The 12,317-nt window shown below is 35.6% G+C and overlaps 1 protein-coding gene across 32 annotated transcripts in view; it reads left to right on the top strand.

Moving 5' to 3' along the window:
* Window positions 1-12,317, top strand: part of LOC125657234 (protein MTSS 2-like) — a 31,151-nt gene that overhangs the window by 4,272 nt on the left and 14,562 nt on the right. For all 32 annotated transcript variants that reach the window (XM_056147664.1, XM_056147659.1, XM_048887958.2 and 29 more), the window contains exons 3-4: window positions 24-97; window positions 8,102-8,186. In XM_056147664.1, the coding sequence (XP_056003639.1) occupies window positions 24-97; window positions 8,102-8,186 (159 nt within the window). The remainder of the gene's footprint in view (window positions 1-23; window positions 98-8,101; window positions 8,187-12,317) is intronic.

Genomic DNA, 12,317 nt, shown 5'->3' with positions numbered 1-12,317 from the left:
CATCTATGGACTCTTCATTTCAGAGCTACACTGTCTGCCATTGGGGGCTTCTTGGAAGCTTTTCAGAAAGTTGCTGACATGGCAACAGGGTCAAGAGGTAAGTTAGAATCTCAATACTGATGAAGTAAGGTAGAATCTCAGTACCGATGAAGTACGGTAGAATCTCAGTACCGATGATGAAGTACGGTAGAATCTCAGTACCGATGAAGTACGGTAGAATCTCAGTACCGATGATGAAGTACGGTAGAATCTCAGTACTGATGATGAAGTACGGTAGAATCTCAGTACTGATAATGAAGTACGGTAGAATCTCAGTACTGATGATGTAGTACGGTAGAATCTCAGTACCGATGAAGTACGGTAAAATCTCAGTACTGATGATGAAGTATGGTAGAATCTCAGTACTGATGATGAAGTACGGTAGAATCTCAGTACTGATGATGAAGTACGGTAGAATCTCAGTACTGATGATAAAGTACGGTAGAATCTCAATACTGATGATGAAGTAAGGTAGAATCTCAGTACTGATGATGAAGTACGGTAGAATCTCAATACTGATGGTGAAGTATGGTAGAATCTCAATACTGTCAGATGAAGGATGGCAAAAAAATCTTATTTGACAGGTTTTAAGACCTTGAGGTGCTTATGAAAGTTATAAACAAAGCAATACATAAAAAAGTATGCCATTAAAGCACAGATACTTAAAGCATGAAGGAAATTTAACGGAATATGGCTTTTCATTGCTTTCCTGTGTAGAGGGGCTCTTCTTAATAATGAGTCAGCGTACTTTTGGCAGCGAGAGGTTCAGTTGTTTTGTTTCTAATGTGGGGCTCTCTCATAATCTGAAGTTGTGTTTGGACAAAAGGAAGCTGTAATGTGCCACCCAATGACTTAGTCATGTATTACAACCTCTCACTTACACACTACTAAGGGTAACAGGAAAACTACTCAGTGTTAAATGATTTATGAAATGCAGCCATTTGAAATATTATGAATAGGTCAGGAAACCAGAATAAATGAGACAGGATGTTTTCATCTGAAATAATGGGTTTTGATCATGCAATGTTCAAATGCCACCTGTACTTTATAGGAAGAACTCTCTGTGTGATTGTCATCAGCAGAATAGAATTAAAGGACGATATTGCATGATATATAAAACAGGTCATGAAAAGGGAAAAGTACAAACTTTATACGGTGTTCTTCAACTTTATCCACAGAGACATGGATCACAATCTGCCATAGAATGTAATAAGAGCTTTGATACAGCCGTGGTGTGATTCTTTTGACCAAGGAATCTGTTTGCATTTTCATAATAAAAAAAAAGAAGAAAAATGGGAAAGCTTAAATAAGTATCAATTCCTTGTTTACATGACGTTAACAAAGAGGGCATTGTTACCATTAATTGGGCAGTTAAATGAGCTCTGGCATAAGAAGGGAGGTAGTGTGTGGCACATGTTTCTGTTTCTGTGAAAATTGCTTTCTGTTTTTTTGTAAACTGATTGTTCTGAATTTGTTCCTGAAATTGTTTGCCCCTAGCTAGTTGCTTGGCTATCATGACCAATAGATTTGAAGATAATGATATCCAGCTTTTATGGGGTTTTGTTTTACAAGGTTTTGAAAAATAAAATATCTAGTGAAGATAATTGAACAGACGCTCTGAAAGGGCTTTCAAGGACAGGGTTGACGCATTTCAAAGATTGCTGATATGTGTATTAGCTCTCTCTACTGAGATGTGAAATATCTAGGAAGTGCAAGTATGAGGCCATTTAGTGAATATTTTTTATCACTACTGATGGATGAATTGATAACTCTGTGTATATATATCTACATTTGTCATAAAATCAAAATGATTGTATTTCTCTTTTATTTTACTTTTAATGATCTTTATAGTATCCGTGAATTATTTCTTGTTTACTTTGTAACTGAATGTGATAAAAAATTTATGCCGTTTGGGTGGGGTGTTAAAAAGGTTTTTTTTTCAAAACAGGAAAATTGGGAGTGCTTTTATAAATCTGTTCCACATGACATTTTATCATTTCTTGATAAAGATAACCACCCTTAGAGGTGCATGTTATGTAATTCGTCTGTTAAGAAATGGAGTTTTCAATATAGCCCTTATATTTTATACAGATTTGCTATTTTGATTTATGAACTGAGTGTTGTATATAGCATATAATATATGTACTGTTTTATATTGTGTATATAAATTTATATATTATTGTTGAGACCAAACATTACATCCAGTTTCTGATGTTTTTATAATAATGATAATGTATGTCGTATGAAAGTTTCCTGTCAGTATCAGTATACATGTTTATGTATTTAAATATATGCAGTGTATGTATTTAAAGCACAAAAAATGATCAGCGACACTAACAATATGAAATTGTAAATATTTTGGAAAACCCTGTCCCATCTTCAGGACATCTGACACTTTGGGTGTTGAGTGTTGTTGGTTTTTAGTGTGATATGAAGAGAAAGAGAGAATGATCAGCACTTCGACCTTGTTGACCTTGAGCAAATGTGTATTTTGTCATCTTTTTGCATTACACTGTATATGCTGGTGTTACTCAACAAGAAGCTGCCAGGTTTTGTTTATTTACACCACACTTACCTCTGACTGCCTGACTGGATTGGTCTAGACAATAACACCACATGCACACCCTCTCTTATGTTCATTGACTCTGTGCATACATAAATCATAATTATAAATCACTGTTGTAATGTAGTTGTCATTTACCAAGACTTTGTCTTTCCACGATTCACTGAGCTCTTTCAGAATGTGCTGAACTGTTTGTGTGGTTTGAAATTGCACACCATTATGTTATTAAAACATGCTGCATGTGACAGCTTAAACATTAGCAACCTTTTTGGGGGCCCTGGGGGGTGTGTGTGTGTGTTAAATTGAAGAAAAAAAATTAAGGAAGACTTTTATCTGAATTTCTAGTTTGATATTCTAACCTTGTCATATCTAAAGATAATGTACGTTCATTCACAATAGGCATGAAGAGGTAAAAATTGTGCTTAGTAATTATAAAACCTTAGCATGGCTTTGTACTGGTATTGTTCAATTTACATTATTCTAGTTTCAGTTTCGGATAATGGTGTTTCTGTTCAGTTGACATGTATTCTAGTTTCAGTTGTTTTCAGTTGTAAGACAATGTGTCTATATTCAGTTTACATGTATTCTAGTTTCAGCTGTGGGATAATGACTGATTATGTAAACTGTATATACAGAGCTTAATTTGGATTGTTCATTTTACATGTTGGTTACAGCTGTATAAGTATAAATCCAGATAGACCCTGGTTTTATGAGGGAGACATGATAGGATCATTGATGACTTCTTTATGGTCATGTTTCTGCCATTTAAAGATGAGGGCTTAATTTCAGATTCTTTGTGGGTTATTGACAGGTGCCAATTATTATTCATGTCTACACTATAATCTGTGTCAAAATCTGTTGTTTGGTTACACAAGAGTGCAGCCACTAGGAGTCATACACCCTGGGGTAAAATTAGCTGAAATTGAGCTGTGCACTGAACTACCCATAAACGGAGTCGGCCATCACAGTCCCCTACTCAATAGAGAAATTGAATAATGAGCCAAATTTATGCTAGGTTTGATTCTGTGAATAAAGTCAATAATTGATTGTTCCATGTTTAAACAAAATGTTTTGATTCATGGTTTGTAACTCCAGCAGAAAGATGATTTAGTAATCAAGAGTTCTGTAAGTATGTTCAGAGTCAAGTGGTACCCCCCAATGAAAAGATAAGAACACACAGGAAATAGGCTTTAATTACCCATAGAATGACCTCGATCAGTGCTTAAATCCCATTATGGTCCCCTGGTAAATGCATGTTTTTATAGAATTGTCAATTGATTTTCACACTGTTCTGTTCAGCCATGTGGAAGAATATTGCATGGTGAGGCAAGATGGCTGTTCAATTTAAACCCTGTTCATACACTGTACTTTGTTCCATGAAATCAATTTAAACATTTATGTTTGCAAAGTGCAAGCATGTCGTAAGAGAATTTAAGAAAAGGATGAATGAATGAATAGGCTAAAAGTAAACCATCAGATTCCATGTTTGTGTTAGATAGTACAGACCGACTTTGCCCATGGTATTATGTAGAGTCACTTTGGTCCACTGGTTACTTCTAGGATAATAAGTCTGGTGTCCAATATTCCCAAACCAATAAACTGAGGTAATAGCCTAATAGGATTAATGTGGGCTTTATTTTAAAATGACTCAGTTAGGAGGGGGTGTCTGCTGTCAGATAGTGGTGTCCTGGAAAGTGGGGGGTCTCTGGTGCAGAGTAGTTTCCAGGTCAACTCATGTCTCAATCCCAGAGACAATCAAAATTTCTTACATAGTCAGTTTGTTAAATTATTCATGTACAACAGATGAACACATTAGAACAAAGATTTCAACATTGAACATGTGGATTTTTGTTGTTGGCCTCTGGCTATAGTATCATTCATTTCTCTGTAGGGTTAGCCAAACACAAATTTAATTAGGTCTAATTAAATCAAGTGCTTTAGCATCAATACAACATTCCTATGATTTGCAACAGTGAAGATGGCCCTCCTATTCTCTATATATGGGATAAAACAGGATGGTCAGAGCAGTATTGATTACATCTTTTTACACTGAGATGGAGAACCTGATGATGCTCAGCTCACTATTTTGGTCTCTTATTCTCAGGTTCAAGGATAGACCATCTTTTCTTGCAACACATTCTGACTATTTGTGGAGTTTGTTATCTCAAAGTGCATGGGTATGACAAGAAAAGTCTCGCTTTCTCTGCAGTAATGTAGCTTGGCTTTGTACATTCTGAGAAATGTGATCCGTAGACAGTGTCAATCTGCTTGTGATCTGAGTCCAATTAATGTCATTAGTGAGCTTTAGCAGTTGTTCTCTGGCAGCCATTGATTTGTGGGTGGATGTCTATTTGTATCATCAGCACAGAAAGACAATCAATAAGGACTCCATGACAGACTGACCTAAATATTCTATGTAGTGTTAATTAGTGGACTCTGTAGATACTCTCATTATACTCTGGGAAAGTCCCACATCATTTTAAGTCTACTTTGGTGAAAATGGTTTTTCTCTCTTTATTTTTATTACTGAGGTTTCTCTTGTTATGACAGCACTATGTTCAACCAACACTTTCTCACATTCTATGAATAAACAGTACAGACACATGATTGCTTCAGAGTAGAATTGTCCTGTGTTTTAGTGTAAGGTGGGTACTTTATTCACTAACTGCTTTCGCTTTAGGCTCTCTGTATTAGAGGTGTGTACTTCGACCAGCACCTTTTGTTATGTTTGAATCCCATGTGAATGTATGGATTTTATGTATTGGATTACAAAGAGTATAGTATTTACATTTATCACTGTAAATGTATATTGTGTTTGACATGCCATTGACAAAAACTTGAAGACACTGGTATCTATTAATATGTATTTAATCCTCAGATCATGTTATCATAAAGTTGGTTAGAGTACATGCATTATGATTGGAGGGACACCTGGTCATAGACTGGTGTTTATGATTTGGTGAGCAGTCTAATGTCACTATGTGGTATTAGACACTCATAAAGGCCAGCAAGGACAACATTAATGTTCTGGAGATTGCACAGAATATGTAGGGAGCTAAGGAATACCTATAGGCTCTCCTCTAATTGTGACTGGGACATGGAACAATGTGTTTGTAGTGCAGATATTGATAAAGTAATTAGGACATTCATCACAGAGCCCACTAAAAACCACAAGAAACACAGGATTCATCCTAGTATAGCAATTAGGGGGACTATATGTTGATTGAAGTATTATCAGGGTCATTGAAGAAGGTTTCATAAATAACATGATGGCCCTTAGGTGTTGGTGGGGTGTAGTCATGCTAAAACATGCAGGAGTTCCAGGGAAATGTTTTATAGTTTTTGTGAAGCCTTTGATGTTACAGGGGTCTGTGACCTTATGAACTGTAGGGTGTGAACACAACTTGAGTTCTGCAGTGCATGACCAGTCAGGAAGATTATGTATGGTTGTGTAGATGAATGTGAAAACCATTGATAAGATACCAGGAGGATGACTGATTGCTCCATGGAGCAGAAGAACGGAGTGATCTCGGGAGTTTTGGCAGAGAAAGAAGTTCAAAACTGCTGTTTGGGATACAAAATGATACAGATGTGTGTATGATACATAGTGAATTGTAATCTATATACTCCCAGCTGTACAGCGGATTCTGTGTATGTTGTAGTCAGCTCTCATTTCTTTGGAATGCTGATTTATGAAGTCAATAGATACAGTCTGTGGAGGCACTGCACCAAAATATGCTTGAAAAATGAGGGAGAGAGAGAGAGAGAGAGAGAGAGAGAGAGAGAGAGAGAGAGAGCATTGGTCTTGAACACATTAATAAATCACTAAACTAAGGCTTTCAGCAATTCCTGGCCATGTGGTTTCACTTCTGAAATAACCATGACCATCAGAGCAGCCTGGAGCTCATGAATGGGTAACCAGTGAGTGTTAAGTGATTGTAATGCCTTGGTGGGGGAAAATGAAAGTGGAAAATTGTATTGCCAGGACCAGGGTTTGGTAGTGTACACCTCTGACAGTGACAAGGTCAGGACACAGATGTAAAGGTTAAACAAAATAGAAGCTGGGTCCTGACAGCTGATTTACATATTTATATATTACAGCTGATGTATGCAGAAAGTTGACACAGTCTATTTCAGGAATTATTATTTGATTTAATAGATTTAATGATATTTTAAATACATGTAGTGGAATAAATACTAAGATCTACAGAATATGCTTTGAGGTTTATTGGTTGTAGATGAGATGCATTACTCGGTGCAGTGAATTTCTGGTAGTAAATGCCATCAATTACTCTTTGTGGCTGACAATAACAGCAGATATGTCTGCTTTTATTGTGCAACAAACACAAAACATTTATCTAGGGAAATGTCCTTCTGTCCTGAAGCAGATATTGCAGGGAAAGGTTTTGATGAAGATTGACTCTGTTTTTCCTTCTGGCTTGGGATGTAATGAATACAAATGGGTTTTCACAGGATACATAGCGAATATCTGTTGCACTATTTACCAAAGGGTCAAAGCTGATCATTTAAATGCTGTGTGCATTCAGGAGATATAGAATTGTAAAGTTTATTCAACAGCACGTTGCAGTCTGTAAATTGTGGTGAATTTCGCCTGCCTATGCATTGAAGTCTCTGCCAAGAAATGACCTCATTTTATTTTGAATTGAAGAGGGCTAGTTAAGAGATTAAATTTGAGATTAAACAAAATCCTGATACATGAAATGTTTTAAGGAAAGTTTCTAGTAGTGTTCTGTCTTCATTTGGCTTTTCTAGCAGACTAAAAACAGCGCTAGAAATACACAAATGAATTAAACAGAATTTCGGGAATATCTGGGAGGTACTTGAGATTTCACCAGCCTTAGTTGACAATGATAATGTACAAGCTTAATGAGTGGTACTTATTCCTCTCCAGTTAGATGATAGAGTTTTGTGTTCTCTCTATATTCTTACTCTGTAGTTGGACAATTGTCCTCTCAGCTTGTGAAGTGTGGAAATCATTCCAGACAGGAAGCAACTGCTCAACTGGTTTTGTATGAAACCACATCTGTTACCAGCTGGCCCTCTAACCCTTTTCTTTTAAGTGTTCATCTTTTGTGTACAGATAAGTCAGGTGATGAAGCATAGATGTATAACAATACACAATGTACATTCTGTTGTGTGGTCAGCAAGAGCAGTTTAAGGTGGCATCTCCCTGTTGAGGCAGAGTTCCTGGTTTGCTGCCTGTCTGATTCCGGGTGCTAATTGTTTAATACTTGCATATGTGGTACACACTCTTGGGGAATGTCAGACTACATTAAACATTTATCATACTTTACCTTATGATCTTTGTACTTAAGTACAATTTCAAAGAAACAAATGCTTGCATAATTCATGTAGTTTTATGCATTATTTTCAGATTAGAAAATAAAAATATATATATATTACTATCGATACAAGTAATAAAAGACAGCTGCCATAACATGCAGTGCATTGATGGTATTTTTTATTGAATATTTTCAGGTGCTACAAAAGAAATTGGTTCAGCTCTCACAAGGCTGTGTATGAGGCACAAAAGTATAGAAGCCAAATTAAAAGCATTAACAGGGTAAGACATAAAATTATGTACTGTTAGTCGAATTTAGACCTTATGTAAGGATTGTATACCCCGGTCGTTCTATCAGCAGTTAAAACATTGCTGTGATGTCATTCCTTTGTTCGGTCAGTCTTAAGAATTTACCTTTAGCTGTCCGATATTAAGTGAGCGGTCTGATATTAATCGTAACATTAGATTGTCTAAATACTGATATCCTTCAAATTCAGACTGTCTTGGGTAAATCAAGAAATCAACAAATGAAATTTAAAGGTTAATGTTTTAAAGTATGATATATACCTCATACAAAAAAAAATTCATACAGACTGATTTTTTTTGGTCACAAAGTCACCTTTCCCACAGTTTGTCCTGTAGAGATGAAGGTCTGCTTTGTAATGTAGTCGTCACTTTTTCAATTTCTCAGGCAGTTTCTTATTTCCGCATATAATCATCTTGTTTACACCCTATCTCATATTCTTCAAATTTAAAGTTATTCTATATGTATAGGGCTCTTATTTAACAGTCTGCAATCCATCAAAATTGAAGTAAAGACATGCTTATGTGTAGGTCGTGGCTACCAGACTGGTGCACATTCAAGCTTTATCAATCTGTGAATGTTTGATTTTTTACTTTAATCCTGCAAGCAAGTCTCCATAATATTTATTAAAGTTTTCATGTTGTGCACAGATTATTTACTGTTACGTCTTTTGTGTTTTGGGTCATTTTTCTTGTCAAATCAATGCACTGCGGTGGATGTAAATGGTGCGCTAGTTATTTCTATCCTCTCTGATTTTATTTGAAACAACCCTATTATTTAATTATGCATGATTTCTTTGTCAGAGAAATCCCATTTCATCTTCATTTTTGGGCAGATTTTCTCCAGGCTTAAGGAAAGGAGAAATCACTGTCGGTACTAAATTATTCTCTTTGACTTGTAAAAGTAAATACATTTGTACATGTACCTGATATAGTCTCGGGACAGTTTTAACCTTGCATGCATTGATTTCATAAGAAGAAAAATGCAGTGTCATTACTGCATGTTTTTAGAAGAAGATCAGACAGTCAGCCTAGTGTAGTACTGGAGTGTTTATTAAGATTGTCTGTTTTTTGTGTTATTTGATAACCGTGTGTGACTAAATTTCACACCTGTGTGATGTATTCCTTCTATGTGTTGCCAGTTTATTATGACAGGCTGTGGGTTCCATACTTCCCCTAAACACTTCACACTTCTTCACTCAATGGTCCAATAAGCCTTGTAATGCGGGCCTGTAAACTAGACCCCTAATCTGCTTGATTCTGGTTTTATAGGAACATTATGGCCTGTTTATAGAAGGGAATCCTATTGTGCTGGGTTAAGTGATCAAAATCTGACATTGTTCAGAGGTCATACAGTAAACTTGTCATGCTATTGTACAGTTTCTCTCAAATATCTCAATCAGTGATATCCTGCAGGAAGTTCCTGTAGCTAATTAATAGCACTCTAATTAGTTCCTTATCACAAGAGGTCTACATCCTCCAAGCACTGGTATTACTGAAGTACTGATAATCAGTCAGTTCTCTCTACTGTCTCCATTCAAATATATGTCGTGTGTATTGACAGATTGAATTTAGGTCCTGTCACAGTGCTGAAACGGTTTACAGTCAATCTCCTACTCTCACCTTGTACAGTACCATTGAGCAACAGATGCCTGCCATTGTACATATATATCAACACTTTCTTTTTGATAGCTTGAAACATGATTACCACAGTGTTCTGTTTTCCTAATTTACATGAAATATACTGCCTGGTTCTTGCTGAAAAACAAGGAATCATTTTATTGTTTTCTGTTCAGCGAGGGACAGTCTTTTAAGGACACAACGCATGTTTATAAACTTTTTCATTTTTTCAGCAAAATTAACTCTTTTTGTGCCTAAAACTACTTTAAATGTGTTTTAAATGAAATATTTTGCGTAGTTTTCGAGTTTGAAAGCGATGAAATTCAAATCTTGCGATATGCATATTTTCTTTCGCTAGTTTACGCGCCATTATGTGTGACGTCATATGCGCCCTCTGGTTTGAAAACATCTATTGGCCATTTCATAAACAAATTAGATTTAATCGACAAAAAACCAATTATCATGTTTACGGCTTGTAAATAATAATGCATTAAGATGTTTTGTGCCGTGCTCGGGTGTACTAGTTGTCGTTAGCAAGGATTTAGACTGAGTATTTTTCATTTTTCGAAGGAAGGTACGAGAAAAAAGATGTGGATAATTTTTTTGTTGGAGCAAGAACTTTACCTTAAAAAACACACCCAGTGACCTTTTCAAAAACTGCTTGGACAGAGACCCTGCTAAACTGCGAGAAAATGGATATATCAAAGCTATAAGCACTGGTAGGCCTATAGCATACATTCTGTTTTGCTCTTCAAATTCAATACACACTCGGATCAACTGACCTTCACCTTGTAACAACATATATCGACGATACAATGTAACTTCTACCAACTGGTAGATTTACAAAATAAAGATTAAAGATACAAAATGATTGAACTTTTCATTACACAAATAATAGAATATTGTATTTCCTAACTTTAAATTGAATTATAAAATTATTTCCTTATTGAACTCGTAGCATCCTGAGTGCGTCAGTAGGCTATAATGCTGTGCTCCCACTTCCTACTTCCTAAAGATGTGCAGATCACAATTCAAAAATAGTAATAAGATTGCTTTATCAAAATAAAATAATGTGATTACCACTTTAAATTTAAATATTTTTAATTGATTTGTGTGTGTGCTGTCTTTTTCTTTCTTTCCGAAATGCACTCATGACAATAGCTTGGCATAGGGCCTAGTTCTCAACAATTTAACGTATCATAATTTGTCGAATTCAAAACTAAATAATGATTGCACTATTTATTTTAGAAAAACAGCACCAATTACAGATGTATAAAGGAATAACATCACCAAACAGTTTGTAGACAGCGACCCATATAAACATTATTTACTCACAATATTGCCGATTTCATACACGCTATATTTGGGTATTTACATCATTATATGTGTGCACTGGTGGCGAACACATATAAAACTCAGACAATTTGTCAACATGGATGCCCATGTTAAATAAATTAGGCCCCTAAAAGTTGAGTTTTTAATAATATCTCGCAGTACTTTCACAATCCGAAGGGCGCATGTGACGTCACTGTACCACGTGACTACCTACCTAATTAACTAGACTTTTTTAAATCGGGGCTTAGATATAAGTCTGTATTGTGGTTAATTATTGCAAAATTTCGGCGAACGAACTATTAGAATTAATTACTATCAGCATAAAGAAGACGAAATGCATGTAATGTTGTATACTTTGAAAACATGAGATGTGTCCTTTAAGTAAACTTTTATTGAATACATGCCCATTGGGCAGGTATTCCTATCAATTGCACCTGCCCGAACAAAAATTATTATTTTAGGACAGGTATCATTTTGAGCAAATATTCTTTCTGCATCAGTGTGAATTCAGCACATTTACTCAGTACTAATACTTTGTGTGGACGCTTTACCAAAAACGTCTGCACTACTATCAGATTTATGCATTAGATGTTAGGTTGAACTAGAAAGTATTCTTCATGCAGGAGATGCCCATGTAACATTCTTATCGAGAATGAAACTAAGGCTGTATGAATTGACTTTATGAAAAGCATGTCTGATGATTGAGAGGGAAGTGATTTTCTTGTACAAAATTAGACATGCTAGGTGGGCTTCTGCTTATGCAATTTTTACATGCCTGCTCCTAGGGTGTCGGGCTACCGGGTTATTTTTTTGAGACTGCAATACTTTGTTGTGGTTGGGGAAAAAAATCAGCTTATAATGTATAAAACCTTGATTGAAAAGTGATTCTGAAGTTATGAATATGCAGTTTTAGGTTATAGTCTAGGCTAATTAGAATTAATTAGTCATTCTGAAGTTATGAAGTTTAGGTTATAGTCTAGGCTAATTAGAATTAGTCGTTATGAAGTTTAGGTTATAGTCTAGGCTAATTAGAATTAGATGTTAGATTTTGTTGGTGCTTGATTGCGTGTAATGAGTGAAGGAGTAGTCTATCATTTACACTGATCCCTGTCTTCTCTCTTTCTTATGATGATTTGTTGTATTAATTTTTACATT

The sequence above is a fragment of the Ostrea edulis genome, chromosome 1 (assembly GCF_947568905.1).
Source record: "Ostrea edulis chromosome 1, xbOstEdul1.1, whole genome shotgun sequence".
Taxonomy (NCBI): domain Eukaryota; kingdom Metazoa; phylum Mollusca; class Bivalvia; order Ostreida; family Ostreidae; genus Ostrea; species Ostrea edulis.
The sequence above is the reverse complement of the archived record's forward strand: the minus strand, read 5'-3'. Positions and strand labels throughout refer to the sequence as shown.